This window comes from Squalius cephalus, assembly GCF_949319135.1.
Source record: "Squalius cephalus genome assembly, chromosome: 5".
NCBI classification, from domain to species: Eukaryota; Metazoa; Chordata; class Actinopteri; order Cypriniformes; family Leuciscidae; genus Squalius; species Squalius cephalus.
The window spans coordinates 48,945,549-48,970,087 of NC_137126.1; the positions used below are offsets into that span (position 1 = coordinate 48,945,549).

Consider the following 24,539-nt stretch of genomic DNA (forward strand, 5'->3'; position numbering starts at 1 on the left):
ATAGCATATGAAAGTCTGAAGGGGCCCAAATAATTTATTATATAATAATTTATATATTAATAATTTCCATTTATATCTTATCTAGCGAAACGATCTGTCATTTTCTAAAAAATATATATAATATTAACTTTTTAACCACAAATGCTCGTCTTGCACTAGCTGTGATGCGCCACACATTACGTAATCACGTTGAAAGGTCACAGTACAGGCGGAAGTACAGACCTAGTGTTTACAAAGAGAACGTGCAAAGACAAAGTCAAACGGCATTTACAAAAATAAATAAATAAATAAAAGGTAAAACAACGATATCAGGTGATTTTGAAGTTGGAGGAGAAAATTTGAGTTTTTCGCCTTACCCTACCTTTATGAACCAGAACACGCGTGACCTTTCAACGCGATTACGTAATATGTGACGCATCACAGCAAGTGCAAGACGAGCATTTGTGGTTAAAAAGTATATAAATGTTGTTGTTTTTTAGAAAATGAGCGATGGTTTGTCAAGATAAGACTCTTATTCCTCGGCTGGATCGTGTCGAGACTTTGAAGCTGCACTGAAACTCACATTTGGACCTTTCACCCATTGAAGTCACTATATGGAGAACAATCCTGGAATGTTTTCCTCAAAAAAACATAATTTCTTTTCGACTGAAGAAAGAAAGACATGAACATCTTGGGTGACGTGGGGGAGAGTAAATTATCAGGACATTTTAATTCTGAAGTGAACGAATCCTTTAAATACAGATATAAACAAAGGACAACAGCGAAGGCCTGCCTATTCATGTCAATCAACCATTGTGGTAAAACAAGAGTCTTAAACATTGACGTTTATGACTAGCGCTTTAAAAAAAACTAGGAAAAGCACAAACATAAGCAATTCACTTGACTTCACAGAGCATCTTCAGTACATCTCTACTTTAAAACATGATCGTTGACCACTTTATACAACCAAGAACATAAAAGATATTTGTGTGAAAGATGTTGAAATGCCTGGGACAAGGAAATAATCTGAAATCATCCTATAATGTGGATGTAAAACGTAATGATTCAAGGCCAAAAAACACACAATAATTTATAGCATAAGTCATTTGTAAAAATGAAATCTTTCCATGAAAAAATCATAAGCTTAATTTTCACCTCTTTAAAACCTGTACCTTAAATTTGGAGACGACAGTGATCACTTTACTGTGTCCTCTAGAGCCCTCGCTCTCAAGGTCACCGTCGGCGAAGAGACTGTGCAGCAATGAATCCTGGGATCTCTGCAGGAGACCGGTGAGCTCAGGAGGAACCGGGTCCTGCAGAACACATGGACACATGCATGCAAATGAGACTAAAACACAAATGAGTGCTTCCCTTGTGTTTAGCTTAGACCAGCTACATATTTAAGGATATAACTAATTATATACACTACCAGTCACAAGTTTTGGATCAGTAAGATTTTTAATGTTTTTAAAAGAGTCTCTTCTGCTCCTCCAAAAAAAAAAACAAAAAAAAAAAACAGTAATATTGTGAAATATTATTATAATGTATTATTATAATGTCATTGTCATTGACTCGCTTAATTTAGTCCTAATTTATAAGTTGCTTTGGACAAAGGCGTCTGCTAAATGACTAAATGTAAATGTAAAATAGATGTTTTCTGTGAATAAAGTGTAATTTATTCCTGTGATCAAAGCTGAATTTTCAGCATCATTACTCCAGTCTTCAGTGTCACATGATCCTTCAGAAATCTCAAGAAACTCAAGAAACATTTATGATTATTATCAATGTTGAAAACAGTTATTTTAAATTTTTATTTCAGGATTCTTTGATGAATAGAAAGTTCAAAAGAAATAGAAAGGTTTTGTACATTTAACACTTTTCTAAAATATAATTTACATTAAACACTTTTCTATATATATATACACTGCTCAAAAAAATTAAAGGAACACTTTGAAAACACATCAGATCTCAATGGGGAAAAATATCATGCTGGATATCTATACTAATATGGACTGGGCAATGTGTTATGAGCGAAAGGATGCCACATCGTTTGATGGAAATGAAAATGATCAACCTACAGAGGATTGAATTCAAAGACACCCCGGAAATCTAAGTGAAAAAATGATGCAGGAGGCTTGTCAATTTTGCTGAAATTTCATTGCAGCAACTCAAAATGGTACTCAGTAGTTTGTATGGCGCCCACGTGCTTGTATGCATGCCTGACAACGTCGGGGCATGCTCCTAATGAGACGACGGATGGTGTCCTGGGGTATTTCCTCCCAGATCTGGACCAGCGCATCACTGAGCTCCTGGACAGTCTGAGGTGCAACCAGGTGATGTCAGATGGACCGAAACACAATGTCCCAGAGGTGTTCTATTGGATGTAGGTCAGGTGAGCGTGGTGGCCCTTCAATGGTATCATTCCTTCATCCTCCAGGAACTGCCTGCATGCTCTCGCCACATGAGGCTGGGCATTGTTGTGCACCAGGAGGAACCCAGGACCCACTGCACCAGCATAGGGTCTGACAATGGATCCAAGGATTTCATCCCGATACCTAATGGCAGTCAGGGTGCCATTGTCTAGCCTGCAGAGGTCTGTGCGTCCCTCCATGGATATGCCTCCCCAGACCATCACTGACACACCACCAAACCGGTCATGCTGAACGATGTTACAGGCAGCATAACATTCTCCACGGCTTCTCCAGACCCTTTCCTGTCTGTCACGTGCTCAGGGTGAACCTGCTCTCATTTGTGAAAACCACAGGGCACCAGTGGCGGACCTGCCAATTCTGGTGTTCAATGGAAAATGCCAATCGAGCTCCCTGGTGCTGGGCAGTGAGCACAGGGCCCACTCGAGGACGTCAGGCCCTCAGGCCACCCTCATGAAGTCTGTTTCTGATTGTTTGGTCAGAGACATTCACACCAGTGGCCTGCTGGAGGTCATTTTGTAGGGCTCTGGCAGTGCTCATCATGTTCCTCCTCGCACAAAGGAGCAGATACCGGTCCTGCTGATGGGTTAAGGACCTTCTACGGCCCTGTTCAGCTCTCCTAGAGTAGCTGTCTGTCTTCCTGGAATCTCCTCCATGCTCTTGAGACTGTGCTGGGAGACACCGCAAACCTTCTGGCAACGGCACGTATTGATGAGCCATCCTGAAGGAGCTGGACTACCTGCGCAACCTCTGTAGGGTCCAGGTATCGCCTCATGCTACCAGTAGTGACACTGACCCTAGCCAAATGCAAAACTGGTGAAAAACAGTCCAAAAAGATGAGTAGGGAAAAAATGTCAGTGGCCTCCACCTGTAAAACCATTCCTGTTTTGGGGGTTGTCTCACTGTTGCCCATCTAGTGCACCTGCTGTTAATGTCATTAACACTAAAGCAGCTGAAACTGATTACCAACCCCCTCTGTTACTTAACTGACCAGATCAATATCCCAGGAGTTTAACTGACTTGATGCTATTCTCTGATTAAAAAGTGTTCCCTTTATTTTTTTGAGTAGTGTATATATATATATATATAATTCAGCTTTGATCACATGAATAAATTACATTTTAAAATATAATAAAATAGAAAACATTAAACATCATCCCGATCCAAAACGTTTGACTGGTAGTGTGGTTTGTACCTTGTTCTTCTCCATCATTCCCTGGATCCGGTAGCTGACTCTGCCAGCGTAGTGGGCCACAGTGAAATGGGGCTCTTTGCTGAATTTGTCCCAGCTGATGCTGGCATTATCTGACAGCTCCTTCTCCAGACGCACACGAAACTGCTTCGCATCCGATGCTCTGTTCAGACGACACTCCTAGAGGACAGACCGACAGAAAGGGAAGCAAGGAAGGAAGAAGGTATATTCATTAGTGCTATTAAAAAAACTCTTTCACCATGTATCAATAAGCTATTAATAGTGGCATTCACTATATTTGCGATGCAAATTCAAATGCAATGCAATCAGGGTTTGAAATTAACTTTCACTCATCGGCCAATTTGGCTACTAAATGTTTTAGTTACCGGCCATTCAGAACTTCTAATAGCCTGAAAAAAAGAAAAGAAATTAACCAGATTAACTATGTCACAGCTTATATATATATATATATATGAAATGAACGTGCGAAGTCCAAATTTTATAATATATATATATATATATATATATATATATATATATATTAGGGGTGGGAATCTTTATCTTTAAATCTCACAATCCGATCCGATTCTGGGAGTCACGAATCTACTCCCCCAACCAATACAGTACAAAGAACATGAAATAAATTTAGGATGTTGAAAAATAATGTGTTTTTTTTAACCAAATGCTTTTTAATCTTCGCTTTTGCTTCAGTGCAAATGAACAAGCGCGCCGTTATTTGTTGCGTAGGGACGAGTGTGTTCAAGTAAGCCAGATATGAGCAGATTCTGTGCAATACGCTGTATTATAATATATCATGATGACTCATGAGTGTTTGCACTAAATCTGTGCAGATTTCGCTTACACAAACTTCCCCAGCAAAGTGAGTACCGGTAAACATAATATCCCAGCTAGCAAAAAGTCGTTTATTAGAAGTTGAATAGACGTAAATCTTCAATGTCTAATTACGAATTTTCAACGTTGAAAACAGGTCGATCTTCAACGTCTGGATGGAATATGTAAGACTCTTGAAATTTATTTGAGATAATAATGAACATGGTTTGGTAGTTTGTTTTCTCCGTTATTTTAGCATGTATAACAGACTTATCCTGTCTTAGATGATCAGTTGAAAACACGTCGTAAACCAGTCCAAGGCGGACCGACTTATTTTCAACCATATTTCAACGTTGAAAGACGGTAATTGTTTACTGGGATGTAACATGCCAAATTGGCTCGTGATTTGACAGCGTTACACGCCAGAGTTGATTTTTACATGCATTTGTCGGGTGTTAATTTCAAACCCTGAATGAAAAGCAAAAGAAATGCAAGATACTTTTACAAAGTCGTTGTCTTTTTTCATCTTTTTCTCTCTCTGAGATGAGAAGTGGAAGCAGACCTCATTGAGCAGGGAGAAAATGCTGGAGGGACTGCCTTCAATCAGGTCCAGGCAGCCCTGGTTGTCTTGGTAACGTATGAAGGACCACTGCAGCCCCTCGGCCACATACTCCTCCTGCTGGGCCTTCAGGTAATGAGCCACAAAGTGCTGCTGCAGCTTCTCGTTAGCGTAATTAATACACAACTGCTCCAGGTTGTTCAGGACGAAACATTCAAAACCGTACACATCCAGCAGGCCTGTAGGAGACACCAGGCAAGGGTTAATTGCTTTCTAGAAGTACTTTCATTCCATTTAGAAAAACAAAATGTACAGTAAATTATTTGACACATTCAAATTTTAAAATTTATGACTGAAATTAATATATTGATAATATTTCGTTTTTTTCCCATTAAATAAATAGAATATGTACCGATAAAGTTGCACCACGTGGAACTGTCGGCACACATACTGTTGTTGATGAAAGTGACTAACCAGTCAAACAGCCTGAAAATGGGAAAAGAAATGTGGTCATTGAAAAACTTGCACCAGTATTATAAAAATATCTTCCGTTCTTCAGTTTCACTTCAGGTATAAGTAGGGTTGTCAACTGGTACCAGTTGATTCTTAAAAAAAGTTGACAGTACCAGCATTTCAAGCATTCTCGTTCGTGTTTGTTTAAGGGCTTTCTGAGAGTCAGAGGTTTTTATTTACACCGTGTTTTTACAAGCGCCAAGCTTTGTAGCCAATCACAGACGTATCTGTTGAGCGCGTGAACACAATGGCCAATCAGAGGTGCCTTTCATTATAACCAACAATGTGTAAACACAATGTAAATAATAAATTCATTGTAGAATTAAGACAGCTTTTTGATTATAACGTGAGATTAATAAAAACGCGACATGTACTTTCTTCTCTGAGGTTAATTTATCTGTTGTGTTCATCGCCGCATGAAGTTCTCGTGTTCACATCTGTCAAGTTCTGGCCTGGTGATATTCAGTTGAGAAAGTACACAGATAATTTTTTAGGATTTCTAGGCATTGTATTTCATGGTATGTTTTTCTTAGTCTTGATTTATCACAACTTGTGTGTTTTTCTGGGCGAGCCGGAGTGAACTGTGGCGTTAGTAGAGTCAAAGACTATAGAATTACTCAAGACGCGTCACTCGTATTGTTTTGAATGGGGGAAAAGTGCAACGCTAAATATGGCGAAATAAGTCATAAGAACAAACATCTTCATTAAATTTGTAGCCAGGTTTATACGTCTGTGACTTACTGTGCATAAATGGCTTTAGCGAGACAGTCTCTGCGGACGGTGCACTCCGACTGAGAGCAAGGTTTGAGGATGCTCTGTTTGCCAGCGCGCAGATTTCTCACGGTCAGACACGACTGCAGCTCGTCTAACGGCACCTGCAGCAGGGCAGCGGTCTTCTGGAGGAAACCTGCACACAACAGAGAAATCAAAGAGTCCTAATTTAAACAAAAAACATCATAATTTAGAAGTAATAGGCTATTTTCTATCCTGTTTTTGACCCAACAGTTTGTCTTGAGAATCATGCCATGTTTAAGCCAGAGTCTGATCCCGAATCAGAAGACGAACCTACACCTCAAACACTAGGGATACTCCAGACTGCGACAGCATGGTAATTAATCATCTTTATTTATATTCATTCCGGTATTTTATTACATTATATCAGTGTTGAAACGAAGACACTACACACAACAGAAAAAAAGAGTCCTAATTTAAACAAAAAAAACATAATTTAGAATTAAAAGGCTATTTTCTATCCTGTTTTTGACCCAACACTCTGTTTTGAGAAGCATTCAAGACTTGGAAGTAAACGCCCACTGCTATGATTGGGTAACAGTTTTGCGTATTAAAATCATTTTTAACATCCCGCCTTCACACATGTGAAATTGTTTTGATAACCTCCAATGTTCGCCATGTTTTAGCCAGAGTCTAATCCCGAATCAGAAGACGAACCTACACCTCAAACACTAGGGATACTCCAGACTGCGACAGCGTGGTAATTAATCATCTTTATTTATATTTAGTCCAGTATTTTATTACATTATATCAGTGTTGAAACGAAGACACTACACACAACATAGAAAAAAAAGAGTCCTAATTTAAACAAAAAACATCATAATTTAGAAGTAATAGGCTATTTTTTATCCTGTTTTGACCCAACACTCTGTTTTGAGAAGCATTCAAGAAGTAAATGCCCACTGCTATGATTGGGTAACAGTTTTGCGAATTAAAATCATTTTTAACATCCCCGGCAAAACATTTATGCTTTATAAGTTTTGCCCATGCAACTAAAGTTTAAGTACTTGGAGTTACCACAGTTGTAGTTGACAGGATAACTTATGGTGCTTAATGCAAATGAATTATGAATGAATGCATCGTGTCGTTCGTATAATTATCGTTCATCATTTTCAGTAAAGTGAAGGTAAAGCGAGTACATATCAAGCGATCTGTACCAGACAAAGCAATAGTGAGACATGGTAAAAACACTGTTACTGTGTTGTGACATTACCATCGGATCCAAAATAGACGTCACTGCCATCTTTTATTTTCAATCTCTCTGAAAAGCCTGCGTCGAACTGTCTTGTTTAAAAACTAATCCACAGAAAAATTAAGCAAACACGAACAGTATCTTACTGACCCGCTCTGAAACTTCATTAAAAATTAAGTTAATCAACGCTTTCCTAATGTTAGGATCACAAGAAAGGCAATGCAAAGGCTGTGTTTTTCCACATCTTGTAATCCTGTGATTGGCTCTTGTATTTACTACTGCATGACATGCACGAATCAGTGGGCGGAGCTAAAGAGGCAATGATGTAGTAGTGGGCGTTAACCTTCTGCGACGGCGGCCTTTTGTCAAGCTATTACGCATACGAGTCGTTTTGGGAGCTTGGTTTCAAGTCAATTTTTGGGCTAATGAGAAAGATTTGAGTTCTGAAACCTACAGGATATTTTTATAGTACAATGACCTCTTATTGGTCAAAAGAGAGTGTATATAGCAAAGAGAGACGTAGTTGGGAGAGAGGAGGAATGTGATAGAGACATGTCACAACTCAGACATGAACTTGCATCACCCATAATAGTACTTCGTCTCATCATGTCTGGAATATGCACCTCACCTAATTCACAGCCATAACTTTGCTTTTTAGATAAACAAAACAGCAGAAACACCACACCTTTGGAGTGCCCATCAAGATCACATGGCTGAGCCTCTTCTGATGCAGGACTGAAGTCCACATTCCCCAGCTGCAGAAGACCTGCAAGGATCTTTGCAAAAAGACAACAATCCAGTCATTTTTACATCATATTTATTTCCATATTTTTACCCATCAACAGCCACCAACTCTCTCATCTCCTATGTTGTTATTTTGGTGTGTGAACTTGCATCAAAACCTCAAGGGTAATTTGCACTGAGAAATCAAAAAGTTAATTTAGTATTTTTTTATTCATTACATGGGGAAACAAACAAACTTTTCATCTCTCAGGTTTTCTTCAGTGTGTGGTGTATTTCAGTGTCTCCACCCACTATTCATACAAATAAGGTCTTATTAACATCGTAAAGTTTAATTAATCAGTCCAAACCACCAAGTGTAATCAGTATCTAAAAATCCAACAATCATACCATTAATCTCCAATCATCTTTGAGGTTTTGATGTCCTTTTACCCTCGTCACGTCTTACCCTGAAAATCTGTGCCCGTTTCCCCTCATCAATGCCAAGGTTGATCATGGCATCCATCGTCTCTTGCAAACAGTCTTCTGCTCAGACAAACAGAATGCAAGATGTCAAATATTAGAAGTGCCTCCTCAAATTCCTCATAAAATGCTTCAAAAGACAAATTCATGAAGTATAGTGGAACTATATTATCGCCCAGATCTTTATATAAAGTTTGATATATAGGTATGTCCATCTTTATTGATTGCTTATATCATTGCAAAATGTAAATTATATAATTGCCCAGCTCTTATCTGCTAAATGTGACTAAGGCATAATATATTTAAGTCCCCCTGTGGTGAAAATCAAGCTTTTAATGTTGTTTATATGTGTATGTCAGGGCTCCAGACTGCGACCAAAATTTGAGAGTGTGCGACTGAATTTTACATCCAGTCGCACATGTGCGACCAGTAATTTTTTTACGTTAAACGTGGAAGGGACGCGTCAATGAATCCGGAATGTGTAGCAGGCCAATGATGACGAGTGTGAGAAGAATAGGGAATGGCCACTGTAACTGGCTAATGTGTGGAGGGGGAGGGTCCTAGAGATAATCGAGCACGTGTAAACGTCCATGGGAAGGAAACAGACTAATGGAGACGAATATCAATGTCACAGACACAGTCGGATGATGATTCAGAGTCAGAGGTTTGTGAGGTGATAAAGTCCCGAACCCACCATTTTTGGGAAGACTGGCTGAGAGAATTCAGCTGGTTGAGGTACTGTAAGGAGACGAACTTAATGAACTGCGAATGTTGCAGTCGCTTCCCCAGAACTGCGGGGAACACGAAGTTTGCAGACAGTGCACTTCGCAGTTTAAACACAATACGCTAGTTAGACACAATATCAGCCTCAAGCATAGAGTAGGCTATACCGTGACATGTTAATAAATGATGATAAAATGAAAGCGGAAAAAACTGCGCTACTCATTTCTGCTTCACAGACCGTTTAATAGTTCGAACCAATAATAGACAGTGCAGAGCTTCTCTCGCCAGTCGTGGGCGGATCTCGATCACGCAACACCGTTACATCATTGAGATCCAGTGAAGAAATCCATTGAGTTTGCGACAGAATTAATAACATTGCTGCGAGTTCCAGTGAGAAACATTCAGATTTGATGCAGAATTCTCTGTTATAAACCATATCAGATCAAACAGCACTGACGTGGAAACCAGGAGAAACATCGTGCCATGAACGAACAAGTTATAGAAGGCTTTAGGTCCACAGATCAGCAACATTCACCATGGATTTAATGTAGTAACACTAACTGTAACTATGGTTACAACAGTAGCATACACATATCTTTTTCCAGCACTTGAAAACTATAATAAAATTTATAAAACTAAAAGAAGTTTCAAGAAGTAGGAAAACTCAAAATACAAATTACCATTGTAAAAATAGAGGACGCTTATTGGCTATTTTCACTCCCTAATAGCTATTTAGTCACTCATTTTGCTTTTGAATTAATATTAAGACATTATGAATGATAATAATTAAAGTTAACTTTATCTATAGGCTACACCTCAAATTAAGCTCAGTGCTTTGTCATCCCACAGTGCTACCAAATACTTTCTGTAGAACTTAGTGCTTCTGCCCTCAAATGTTAGTCTGGAGCCCTGTGATCTTAAAATAAAACTGCACATTGTAATTTCTGTACGTTAAGTCTATTTATTATCAAAGCATTTGTCAGTAATACAGTTATGTGGGGGGAAAATATGAATAATTGCATTGCAAGTGATTTAAAGTGTGCCCCTAAGTTTTCTGCTTGCGCTCCTAAAATTTTAAGTCAGGGGCTACAGCGCTCCTAATAAAAAAAAGTTAGTCTGGAGCCCTGTATGTGTTGTTTTTAATATACTTTAAGACAAACCATGTGTAAATTCATAAGTCGACAGCATTGCTGAGTATTTTCTCCTTAAAACTGCAGTGAACCAAAGACAGTCTCAAAAACACGCTTTGAAATCGCTGGTGTTTCTGACGCCACAAACTACCTTGTAACCAATCAGATCGTTAACGAGTGAGTGAGTGGAGGCGGGGCTCATTTGCATATTCATAGAACAGTACACTAAATAAGGCAAGGGTGTCCAGTTACATTCAAGCTATTTTTAAGGCATTCAGAATTTTTTTTCAAGGAAAAAACATTTAAATATGCCATTTTGGTGATCAAAGATGAGTTTTAAGGGATAAAATTAATGACTACAGGGGGATTTGAACTTTAATTCTTGCCTTCTAAGGTTTTCTCAGCATGTGGCAACCAAGCAAAGTCTTGTTCCAAAGGCAGCATCCATTCCAGTCTCTGTTTGTCTGTGGCTCCTTTCATCATCTTCAAATCAAACCAACAGTAAACAACCAACATACAAATGAACACACAAGCAAACAAAATTGTCTGACATCAAAATGTTTGTAGATGATCTAAACATAAAGGGCATTAGAACTGATAATATTACTGGAAATGGACATCTTTTGTAGTATTTGTATTCCTGGTAGGTTTTGTGAATGCAGGCTCTTACTTCACCTGGTAGAATATGTGAAAATTTCTCTCATTTGGTGCTTGGATTGCCACTCGGGTCTTCTCCAAGAGATACGTATGCACTGACGCCCCAACCAGCAGCTGAGAGCTGAATTATAAAATCACAATGGTTTAAAACAATCACAAGATGCTTTAGGTTCATGTGCCTGAAGTCTGAGAGAAAACACAACTGACCCGTTGAGCTGAAGCTGAATGTATTTTCCAAAGCGACTGCTGTTGCTGTTGCGTAATGTGCAAGAATTGCCTGGGGAAGAATGGAAAAGAAAAATAAAGCCTTTTGGAAAGAGTCTATTGAAGATATCATTGATAATTATAGAGGAAACAAAAGTACAACATAAAATGCTCTCAGTCTTTCTCACCAAATGCCTCCATGATGGGGTTGGAGTCCAGTACTCGTCTTTCTATATTCTCTACTGTGTTCTGGGACTTCTGAGAAGAGGCGGCCACAGTGGCATAATACTTCATCAGACAGCGTGACGTCCATGTCTGAAGAGAGATTTAGTACAGAAGATGTGGTCTAAATCGCTTTGAGATCCGTCAAAAAGACGTATTAATATGTGTTTGAAATATTGAGCTTGACAGACCGGTTAAAAGACATCATATAAGAAATCAAACTTTCCAAACTTTTTTTTTATATTAAGAGAGTTCACTGTACTATGAAACAGCAAAATTCAGGGGCCGGTTTCACAAAGATAGACTTTGACTATGGCTTAGATATAGTAGATAGTCAGACTTCAGATAGACATCTAAATCAGACCGTTGCACAAAGCACTGAAGACTCTGACTGTCTTAAGTAGGACTACACTGCAGTGCATTCTGGGTAAAATAAGACACTTTTCAAAACAAAAAACATGGCGGATCGAGTAAGCGCATTCAACCGCTCAGTGCAGAAAATATGTGTTTGTTGGAGGAGTTTAACAGTTACAAGGACATTTTACTTGGGAAATTTAGTGGAGAATGTAGTAACAAGAAGAAATGTTTAAATTATGAGCCATTTCCCCTTTTCTTTTGGCTGTTTGTAATGTAACTGATTGTTACTGCTGGTTGCCAAGGTAACAGAGTCTTAGACCTAAGTTAGCCTAGGTTAGGTGTCTAATTTTTTTGGTCTAAATTAAGTCAGTCTTTATTTTTGTGAAACAGTCTACCTTGCATTAGACTAGTCTATGAGCAAATGTTAGACTTGTCTAACACTATAGACCGCTCTAAAATAGCTTTGTGAAACCGGCCCCAGAACACAAAATGCAAAAAAAGGCTTTCTAAACTTTCATAATTTTCTAACATGCTGATCTTTCTGAGGAATCACATTCACAACGTCAAAAAACAAACAGCAAGTTTATTTAGATAATTTTAGCCTGATCTTTTTCCCAAAAGCATCGTTAGCCAACTACACTGTAAAAAAAACATTAGTTGCTGCTTTACGTTTTTAAGAACAATTAACTTGGATGATTAAATCATTTCAACTTAAATTCCATTAAACTGACTTAAAAAAGAGTTAAATCTTGTATATTTATTTTATTGAAGTATAGAGCAACCTACAGTAAAGCTCTGTCACTAAATCCACACGTGAAGAGATGTTTACATAGAGCTAGGACTGTTCATTTTGTGTAGTAGTTATTACTCACATGCATTGGAAAACATGAATCAGGGAACCAACAAAACACACAAACACCGCTTACCTTCCCAGCTCCGCTCTCTCCAGAGACGACCAGCGACTGGTTCATGGGCTCCACCTGGCCTTGCACATTCCTATACGCCTCTTCTGCTACGATGAAGATGTGTGGCTTAAATTCCTACGTACAAAGAGATGCTTTAACATTTCCTTCTGTATAACAGTGCTTTCTGTAAACCAGCATAATATAATTTACTAGGGCTGGGACGATACACCCATTTCTTCTACTATCACGATACTTGGGATACGATATGTATTGCGATTTTTTTAAGAATTGCGATTCGATATTTCAATATATGTAAGGGATAATCCACGGCTAGCCATGCATTAAAGAATTTTAATGCACAACGTAGAGGCGAAGAACCACCCGACGCGAAGCGGAGGGTGGTTGCCTCTACGAAGTGCATTAAAATTCTTTAATGCATGGCTAGCCGTGGATTATCCCGCTTATACCTTGGTTATTTGCCAAGTTAAAAATAAGTTAAAGCTGTAACTGTTTTTACAGTGTAATTTTTTAACAGACGTGTAAAAATGACGGTTATTTCTTAAGTTTAGGCTCGTCAGTTCTTGCACTCCGTCCGCTTTAAATAAAGTAGAGCCATCGGATTGCTTTTATTTGAATGAATTCACATTTATTTAAATTCATTATTAAAAGAGAGAGACAGAGAACTGAAGGAGAAGGAACAGAGAGAGAGAGAGAGAGAGAGAGAGAGAGAGATGCGTGCACGAGTTAACGTTACATGTGTGCGTCGATCTCTTCTTTAAAGTCTAGCAGCTACAGTCCCCTCGTTGCTTAAGCCTACCTAAACGTTTTCATATGCGTCTCTCACTCTGCTTGCAAGTGTATCTGTGTTACTATGGTTACCAATGTAGCGGATTAATTTCGAACTGTAATCAAACTGACTGGAACTACCTGTGCATTAAACGGTTTTACTGCACACCTTCCAGCCAATCAGAATCGAGTATTTAAACAGCCCATGGTATAATGCAATTTATTTAACACTTGACCATCGGGAAAAGTTAAATCATACACTTATACAGACTGTACATGAGTCATATTTACAACAACAAATCATCACATCTTTCTGACTTCTACTTCAGAAGCATCATACAATACTACATTCTCTTTAATAAATGATTCAATAACAAATACATTTTTTAACAGTCACTTGTCGCCAATTACATTAGTGGCGAAACAATGTAATCGATAAATGCATAATTTTAAGCACCAAGTTTCTATCAAAAGCTGATTTTGATCGCTATCGTAGACATCAGTGTTCATATTTGAACTTTAAACTTTTATCCAAGTACTTCTATGATAATTTTAACTACTGCATCACAGAAATAATGATACTATGAGGTTGAAAATACTGTTTCATGACGACTCTCCGGGTCAGCGCCAACACAGCTTTGAATGTTGCGATATGATTTTGTCAAAGTTTAATAGACAGACGGATTGAAAGATCGTGTGTGTGTTTGAATTGAGATCACAGTCTTTTAAAGATGAATCATGCAGCTTTACTGTCTTCTCTCTCTCAGTATATGAGCAGCGCGAGGGCTTTTCAGTGCGTTCAGTCTCACGTCTCTTCCACGCATCCACTTGGGATATTATGACACTCAACACTCATAGATAACGACACATTTCATCCTCTGTTGGAACGAAAGTGGCTAACTTCTGTCAACCTCATCTACAAGCAAGGACGAAAATAAAGCAATTGAATTTGAATTAATATCGATTCTGGAACAAAAAAAATCGTTTTAGAATCGTAAAAAATAAATCACGATAGCTAGGTGAATACATTTTTCCTCCCAGCCCTATAATTTACCCTTACCTGTCCCAGAAAACGGCCATAAAATGTGGGTCAATATCATCTAGAGTGACCTCAGTTCATTTATATCCAACTTCCTGGTTTGCAATTTTTCCATTAACATTCTCAGATGTCAAAATAAACATGCAGAGGAGAGCAAGCATTGTTACTGGTCCATGGCGTAGATACGAAAAGGTCAAAACTCATTAATAATAGACTAATAGTTTGTATTTTACTTTTTGCACAAATGAATGGCAGCTGGTGACCAGAAGACGTAACAAAGGCATTATAGACTTTTTTAAATATAAAAAGTTAAAGACTGACTCATTAACTTCATATTGAATCCCACAGAACCTGCAGCGCACTGAACAGACCAGGTGTGCAAACATTGTTTTGACTCTGTCCTCCGCTTTGACAAAAGCCAGATCATCCTGTCATCTGTTATGCATTAACAGTACAGATCTCTAGTTTCCAAAGACAACATGCTACTAGAGGTGGGTGTCATGACTTAAAATCTTTATATCTTGGTTAATGTAGATAATCACAATGTAGTTAGTTAGAAATATTTTCTGTACTACATACTCAAGCAGTATTGTCTATTTTTGATCAATTTAATAATAACGCAAATACTAAATAAATGAAAGGTGCTTCATCTGAGCCATGCTTGAAGCTGTCGTACAATAACCTAGTTACACCTCGTTAAAAACAAGGATACAAAGTAATTCCCATTCAACAAAGCTGTTGTTTTTGGTGCAATAAAGTTGCCCTCTGCAATGCAGTTTGTTATATTTAAGGCTTCAGTTTTCCTGTTGGTGTCTAATTGTTTAACCCTAACCCTAATCATATAGCAAAATCAACACCAGTTAAAGGTGCAGTTAGAGATTTATGAGCAACATTATTGATATTTGAAATGAACCCAAACAAACACACCCCTCCATTCAATGCTCCGCCTGCAAATGCACAAAAGTCTCTTTATCATAGCTAAAGGGAAGCAAATAATGCTTAATGAAAAATAATGCGAAGATGGGGAACGAAAGACAAGGTTGTCCTGTTACTTTAGCTAACATTACAACAACAGTATATCTTGGTTCTGTGAATGAAACACAGCAAAACCGATAATACTCACGTATTAGGGCTGAACGATTAATCGCAATTATCCCAAAATTGCGCTTAAACCGTTCTGTCTTAGTGCGATTATTAAATCGCAAAGGCTGTGATTATTTTATGCGTAGCTTGTCAGTGAAGCGCGGCTCTGTGATCAGTAGTGAACGCTGCTCCATCTGAAAGCACTGCGAGTTTAACGTGCATTTGAAAATGCAACACGCGTCAAACATCTTTCCAAACATGAGAAGCATTTAAGAACCTCTTGTCCAACAAAAGAACATTTAATAACATTTTTACTCCAAACTCACTTCATAACATCAGATGAGTGTTTGAAAACATCCTTCTGTGAGATGATGTGGCTTCTTACACAGAATAAGGCACACAATATATTTCATAGTATTCTATACAGTGATAAAAGCTGTGTCAATTATCACTGCATTATAAATATACTTTATTATCATGAAAATACCAGAGAAGGCTTGAAGAACTTGTGTGTTTATTAGTCATGTTTAATCAAATCAAAGCGTTTCAATCTTCTGTTTATTCAGCTGCAGTGATAGCAGAGCCCGTCTACGGAGAGCCTGGCCACTCCCTATTAAGTCCTATTGTACCGAATTGTGGTTGTAGTTCCACCAGAGCTCCACTGGGGGAGATCGCCCATGAGTGCAGAATGAATGGGAGTCTATGGGGCTAGACGGCTAAATTTGTCTCTTTCACCCGATTGTCGTTGAGAAATCTCAGATTTGATTGTAGGTTTTGCAAGTTCAACATGGGTTATAGGTCGAAAGTTGAATGAACAAGTACTTATGTCCATTCGATTTCTTACAGGTTGAGTTGTTGTTGCCCATAACACGCTAGCATTCTGCTAATGAACCGAGAGAGATACGCAGAGATACCGCTTGATGGCATCGTGTGTGTGTGTGTATTTTCGGCGTGGTCTTTTAAAACAACAAAACTAAAGCTCTTCTAGCACGTGTGTTTCCCTGTGTCAGCCGTGTTGTCAATGCCTCGAGAGAAAAGAAAGTGCAGAGCTGAAAGCACCAGAGTGACTGAAGCATTGCCGTAAAGCAGTATCTCTGGTCGTACGATGTGTATGACGTCAATGACATTTTAAAAGACTTTTTAAAGCAAATAAGTGACTCTAAAAAATCTAACACCCAGCAATGTGTAATTTCTTTGCATCTCCTTTCGAATACAACATTCAAATTACTATACAAAAAATTATATCCTGAGAAAAGTGGATTTTGAGGGGTATAGCGCCATAGACCTCCATTCATTCTGCACTCGTCCTGTGAGCGCCCTCATGTGGAGCCAGAGTGGAACTGCACTCGTCCTGTGAGCGCCCTCATGTGGAGCCAGAGTGGAACTGCACTCGTCCTGTGAGCGCCCTCATGTGGAGCCAGAGTGGAACTGCACTCGTCCTGTGAGCGCCCTCATGTGGAGCCAGAGTGAAACTGCAACCAGTTCAGAAGCCGGAAGTTTACTGAGAGTGGAAGTTCTCCCCTTATTAGATATTCTCTGGTGATAGTATGATGCCCATAGGGATTTCCTGGAATGATGTGCATTATCTACTTCTGCTGTGGGGAATATTTGGGGTTTCTGCGCAAGAGCGCCCTCTGGCTTTCAGATGGAGCAGCATTTACTACTGATCACAGAACTGTGCTGCACTGACAAGTGGTGCATTCAAGAAGAATTATCGCAGCCTTTGCCAAATCGCATTGGATTTAATTTCCGATTAAATGTAATGTCTCTCAGCCATCTCTCTTTCTACAGTCTTTCTTCAAATCTGCAACTGATTGGCTACAAGTGTGTTGTGGTGCTCGGTCCGATCCACTTTCAACAGCGTTTCTCAGAAATCGTTTACTGCACCTTTAACATACATCTACCAGTTCATGGCATGAAGCATCAAACCACCCAGCCTTACATATGACCATATAATCTCATGGTATTTATCGCTTCCACAGAAAAGTATGTGTAACTTCTACATTTTAATGTTTGAGATGTACTGATAGACTTGTTCATGTCCGTGTGTTTACCTGAGGCTGAGGGGCGGAGTGATATTCCCTCATCACATCCAGAGAGTACAGGTGAGGGATGGGTTGGAAGGGGTTTAGGGCGACCAGCGTACAGCCAGCGTGTGTGTAGAAAACCTTTGCGCTGTACCTGGCCTGCAGACATTTCAGCACTGTACGACACACAAAACACCACAGCAGGGATTAAACACAGACTCACAATAGCAGAAGAGCTAGAAGTATAAGATAAGGTAAAATAGTCATTCATGTTACTTGTATTATTTTGTTAAAGTCCCCCTGTGGTTAAAATCAAGCTTTTAATGTTGCGTATATGTGTTTTTAATATGCTTTAAGACAAACCATGTCGACACCATTGCTGAGTATTTCCTCCTTAAAACTGCAGTGAATCAAAGACAGTCTCAAAAACACGCTTTGAAATCGCTGGTGTTTCTGACGTCACAAACTACCTTGTAACCAATCAGATCAACGTGTGATCGTCAACCAGTGGATCTCTGAGCTGAGGGAGTGAGTGGAGGCGGGGCTCATTTGCATATTCATAGAACCGCATATACTAAATGAGGCAAGGGTGTCGAGTTACATTCAAGATATTTTAAGACATGAAGTTTTTTTTAAGGAAAAAACATTTAAAAATGTGTCATTTTGGTGAACAAAGGTGAGTTTTAAAGGATAAAATGATTGACTACAAGGAGACTTTAAAGTCTTGTAAGTAAGTACAGATTTAAAAGGGGTTTTAAAGACAATTAACAGTCAGTAACTGCACTGACATTATCGGATGAAAACAATTTGAACTTAATTGAACTGGATAATGACAGGATATAGACCTTAGGCCGGTTAAACGCCATATGGAATTCAACACGGATGAAAACGAGGCAGTGAGGGATAGACTTAATACATGGCAAGCACTGTATAAAGGCCAGAAAAACGTTTGACTAGACACTGACTAGATATGAAGAGTTCAGATGCAAAAGCCTCTAAGTGCCATCTGAAATTTTCTTCTAGAATGATCATTTTTATAAAGCTTGTATGTTTAAGTTCAGTAATTTCACTTAAATGACAATTAATAGGTAATTTGCATTGCCATTTTAGTGAGATTATTGAACTTAAATATACGAGCTTTATAAAAATGATCATTCTAGAAGAAAATTTCAGATGGCACTTAGAGGCTTTTGCATCTGAACTCACAGAAGGTCACTTTTAACTGGTAACATAAGACATTTGGTATTATGAGGACCCGCAAATATTCCCAGATTGCATTATTATACATTGTATTCAACATTATTTATAGCAGTTTAATGTAGTACTGACACTAAACTGACACTATTCGGACAGGATTAGCTTTACAAGGGTGGATGGAGTGATGTAATTTTACCACAGGACGTCTGTAATATTAATGGCCAATTCGCACGGGATAAGAGATCTCAGTAAACTAGCAGAAGTGGGAGAGTAACTCGATTTACACACCGCCGTCACTCCTTTCCTCATGTGTGTGTTACGCTGCTTCCTGATATCACGTGCGCAAACACACATAACCTATATTTATATACATAAAACAGTGATGTCCGGTCGAATGATGTATTAATGTTAATTATTAATTCATTATATTGTGACACGATATATTCCCTACAAACCGTGTTTTTGAGACTGTCTTTGGTTCACTGCAGTTTTAAAGAGAAAATACTCAGCAATGGTGTCGACTTATGAATTTACACATGTCTTAAAAGCATATTAAAAACACCACATAGACATATAAACAACATTAAAAGCTGGATTTTCACCACAGGGGACTATGACGCTAGGGCAATTGTCTTCAGTAGAGCTGCTTTACAGCTGAAATTGAATTAGTTTCATAATTGATTAATTTTACAACATTCTTTAACACTATTTTCCTGTTCATTCATGTGAAGCTGCTTTGATCTGTATTGTATAAATTGATGAAGTTATTTTTGATGTGATGATATGTTGATATTGATGTGATGGTTGATATTATGAATTAGAATTCAAGCTCCAACCTAGAATTTCAGATGCTAAAACTGAAATCAGGCGATTATCCTCTGAATTGCTTTTGCACACACACACTGTACCTGTGGAAGGGGTGACCGGGTTGACTTTAGTGAGGTCATCATACGTGTGAAGTTCAGCTTCATTGATGAGGAAGTCTCTGATGTCCACTTCCAGTGAATCATTGAGAGGGTTCCCGAGGCCCTGAGCTTTGTCTGTCAGTCCATTTACCTGCATAATGCAAATAAATCTGCTCAGAGCATGCATTAGGCCTGTCGCGATAACTACTTTTTGCTGTGTGATATATTGTCCCAGAAATAATTGCGATAAACTATATTATTGTCATTTTAAGACCATTTTATGCCTGTGAATATAGTATCATATACAGTAACAGCATAACAATGCAAGTAGGCACTGTTTCTTCAGTTTCTACACACTTTCAAATGACAACAGCCTTTTAATTCCTTAGATCACGGAAATGAAGTGTCAAAAAACTTGAATAAGCAGTAAATTATAATTTTATTTTAAAAAAGTGCAAAGTAACAAGTAGAAATAAACGGAGCAATTCCAATAGGGTCCTCACACCACCGGTGCTCGGCCCTAAAACACACTTGCAAATGCACTAAAGGCACTTATGGAGATTTTCCATTTCCCCTGTCCTCCTTTTCTCTGTGAAGAAAGTGTGCACACACTATTGCTGAAAACACAAACCCTACTAAGCAGTCAGATGTCCATATGAACAAAGACAGAAGCTTCAACAGGCCACATCTGCTGCTAAAACTGTTTGAAATCGAGTGCATTTGGACTTGCTTTTCTAAACGGCCTGTAGTTTTCAGGAAAACACGATAACGCCTCAAATGACGCCCTTTCCACCATGTCGATGACCGCTCTGTGTATGAAGGAACTGCCCAAGCCCTGCTGTTGGTGACATGCATTATGTAAACATAATAGGCGATATATTGTGTCACCAAAAACTATTGAGGTCATGTACAATTACTCGATATATTGATTATTGCGACAGGCCTAAGCATGCATTCAAAAAGAACAGGTTCCACTCACTCACTGACTGAATTGATGCAGCAATCCAGTTCAGAAATGTTTCATACGTTCAAGCCCTGATGCTGTTTTGCACAGAATTAAAATACAAATGTAATAAGGGATGCACAAATTTGAAAATTTTGGCAGATACTGATAACATACACTCACCTAAAGGATTATTAGGAACACCATACTAATACTGTGTTTGACCCCCTTTCGCCTTCAGAACTGCCTTAATTCTACGTGGCATTGATTCAACAAGGTGCTGAAAGCATTCTTTAGAAATGTTGGCCCATATTGATAGGATAGCATCTTGCAGTTGATGGAGATTTGTGGGATGCACATCCAGGGCACGAAGCTCCCGTTCCACCACATCCCAAAGATGCTCTATTGGGTTGAGATCTGCTGACTGTGGGGGCCATTTTAGTACAGTGAACTCATTGTCATGTTCAAGAAACCAATTTGAAATGATTCGAGCTTTGTGACATGGTGCATTATCCTGCTGGAAGTAGCCATCAGAGGATGGGTACATGGTGGTCATCGTGGCATTTAAACAATGCCCAATTGGCACTAAGGGGCCTAAAGTGTGCCAAGAAAACATCCCCCACACCATTACACCACCACCACCAGCCTGCGCAGTGGTAACAAGGCATGATGGATCCATGTTCTCATTCTGTTTACGCCAAATTCTGACTCTACCATCTGAATGTCTCAACAGAAATCGAGACTCATCAGACCAGGCAACATTTTTCCAGTCTTCAACTGTCCAATTTTGGTGAGCTCGTGCAAATTGTAGCCTCTTTTTCCTATTTGTAGTGGAGATGAGTGGTACCCGGTGGGGTCTTCTGCTGTTGTAGCCCATCCGCCTCAAGGTTGTGCGTGTTGTGGCTTCACAAATGCTTTGCTGCATACCTCGGTTGTAACGAGTGGTTATTTCAGTCAAAGTTGCTCTTCTATCAGCTTGAATCAGTCGGCCCATTCTCCTCTGACCTCTAGCATCAACAAGGTATTTTCGCCCACAGGACTGCCGCATACTGGATGTTTTTCCCTTTTCACACCATTCTTTGTAAACCCTAGAAATGGTTGTGCGTGAAAATCCCAGTAACTGAGCAGATTGTGAAATACTCAGACCGGCCCGTCTGGCACCAACAACCATGCCACGCTCAAAATTGCTTAAATCACCTTTCTTTCCCATTCTGACATTCAGTTTGGAGTTCAGGAGATTGTCTTGACCAGGACCACACCCCTAAATGCATTGAAGCAACTGCCATGTGATTGGTTGATTAGATAATTGCATTAATGAGAAATTGAACAGGTGTTCCTAATAATCCTTTAGGTGAGTGTGTATTTCTTTATATTTGAAAGCCGTCAACCGATATATCGGCCGATAAATCTAAATCCAAATTTTTAAATACATTTTTTTTGAGAGCCTGATTACAAAAACAAAAGTCTCACCATTAATGTCCCAAGCACACAATTATAATGTTCTCATTATAATTGTATATATCCTATATGACAGACATGTGCTGCACATGTTGCACTGAACTGTATTTTCCTTTTTTGAAGTGATTTCCAATCATATTTCAAGCCATTTAAAACCATCATGTTGAACAGTGCGCATCTGAAGAGTCTCAGCTGAAGGAAATAATACATTATCAGCTTTAATATATCGGCCATATTTTCTTATTGGGCCGATAACAACAATATTAAAAATGAACATCTATCGGCCGATACCGATATGGTGGCACCGTGGAAGAAATATCATGCATTCCTAAATTTAATTAAAAACAGTATAATTTAAACTAGGGCTGCACAATATATCAAAATTATCGAAATATCGCAAATGTATATATCGTGATATGCATATGGCAACGGCTTGCAATAACGGGTCATGAACTAAAGACAAAGAGGAAATCACTCGCTGCTCTCGGCTGAATAACTTTTGTAGCTTTAATAAGAATCAGAATATATTTAATTCATACAGTGAAAACTAAGCAGTGTTTATTTTTACATTTGATTATTCAGTTTGTGTTGTTTAATAACTCTAATGTAGGATAACCTGACCCCTGAACCCTGTGGTTTACACTGATGTTAAAATAACACTTCTGATATACAGTAAAACACTGATGTTCACTTTCAGAAGCTGTAGGGATGTTTTATTGTCACGAAAAGAATGTGAAACACGTATGTAGGTTATATAATTTTAAAGATATTTTAAAGATAATTTAAAGTTTATTTTACACACTTTAAGCATTATCGCATCGCATATCGAATATCGCATTATTTAATGAGTTATCGCATATCGCATTTTTCTTCAATATCGTGCAGCCCTAATTTAAACTTAAGAACACAACACATCCATTCAAAGCCCATGGTATGCAATCGCATTTCACATAATGCACAATATCATCATTAAACCTGTTTTATGTCAGCTGAGTTTATGCATGACATCAAAGGAAAGAGACAACCTTTAAAGGTCTCAGTTAGGGATGCACAATATATCGGCCACCATATCAGTATCGGTACCGATATATGTTAATTTTTATTTTTTTAATGTTATCATTATCAGCCTGATAAGATAATCTGGCCGATATATTAAAGCCGATAAATAATGTATTATTTCCTTCAGCTGAGACTCTTCAGATGCGCACTGTTCAACATGATGGTTTTGAATTGCTTGAAATATGATTGGAAATCACTTCAAAAAGGAAAATACAGTTCAGTGCAAGTCTGTCATATCGGCTACATAAACTTATAAAGAGAATATCATTATAATTGTGTGCTTGAGACATGGATTTTAATGATGAGATTTTTTGTAATCAGGCTCTCAAAAATGATGTAAAAATTTGGATTTAGATTTATATATGGGTTATCATCTTTCAAATATAAAGAATTATCAGTTATCAATCAGTATCGGCCAAAATGTTAATATTATCGGTGCATCCCTAGTTTCAGTAAATTTGTCATATTTCTCGCATCTTTTTGAGATCTGACTAATTGCTTGTACTATTCCTCTCTTGAAAGACGCTTGCAGGCAAATGTTCCTAATGAGCGACAACAGAGCAAAAAAAACAAAAAAAACAACGTTATCGAAAACAACAAGCCTGGACTTCATCAAGAGAATTATAAATATCGGGTATAAACGGAGTGAAATTGCACGTCCTTGCTCCGTTTCTGCTGCGAATCCACATGTTCTCACGACAGCATGTGTTGAGAAGGGTCAGGACAGGCTGAAGAAGACAAGCTAATTATACACAGTACACACCGTCTGCTGGACAGGCCTGCTCCTAATCCAATTACACAGGTAAACCACAGCAACACTACCTGGTTAAGTACAGACTCAGAGATCACATAGATATAGATTGATGACAGATTAATTCAGAAACATCTAACAAAACAATTACAGATTCCCATAGAATTTTACATGATCCAGTTTCAACCGGCTGGCACCAACACTGAAGTCATGAATCATAACGGATCGGAAATAATGAGATGATGGCTGTATCTGTGGGCATGAGAAACACTGCATGGCACAACAAACCATCTGCACTATTAACACAGTAAACTAGGCATAATACCCAAGGGTGACCTTTAATAGTGCAACTTTATTAGACTACAATGAAGATGAATACAAACAATATAATAACTTGTCTCCT

The 24,539-nt window shown here is 38.5% G+C and overlaps 1 protein-coding gene across 1 annotated transcript in view; it reads right to left on the reverse strand.

The window, feature by feature from the left end:
- Positions 1 to 24,539, reverse strand: part of myo19 (myosin XIX) — a 43,381-nt gene that overhangs the window by 12,085 nt on the left and 6,757 nt on the right. The window contains exons 2-15 of the mRNA XM_079871843.1: positions 19,929 to 20,076; positions 17,851 to 17,999; positions 12,910 to 13,023; positions 11,593 to 11,719; positions 11,408 to 11,477; positions 11,219 to 11,321; positions 10,930 to 11,026; positions 8,677 to 8,753; positions 8,173 to 8,263; positions 6,245 to 6,410; positions 5,403 to 5,476; positions 4,994 to 5,229; positions 3,604 to 3,780; positions 1,152 to 1,292 (exon numbers count right to left, since the gene is read on the reverse strand). Coding sequence (XP_079727969.1) covers positions 1,152 to 1,292; positions 3,604 to 3,780; positions 4,994 to 5,229; positions 5,403 to 5,476; positions 6,245 to 6,410; positions 8,173 to 8,263; positions 8,677 to 8,753; positions 10,930 to 11,026; positions 11,219 to 11,321; positions 11,408 to 11,477; positions 11,593 to 11,719; positions 12,910 to 13,023; positions 17,851 to 17,999; positions 19,929 to 20,076 — 1,770 coding nt within the window. The remainder of the gene's footprint in view (positions 1 to 1,151; positions 1,293 to 3,603; positions 3,781 to 4,993; positions 5,230 to 5,402; positions 5,477 to 6,244; positions 6,411 to 8,172; positions 8,264 to 8,676; positions 8,754 to 10,929; positions 11,027 to 11,218; positions 11,322 to 11,407; positions 11,478 to 11,592; positions 11,720 to 12,909; positions 13,024 to 17,850; positions 18,000 to 19,928; positions 20,077 to 24,539) is intronic.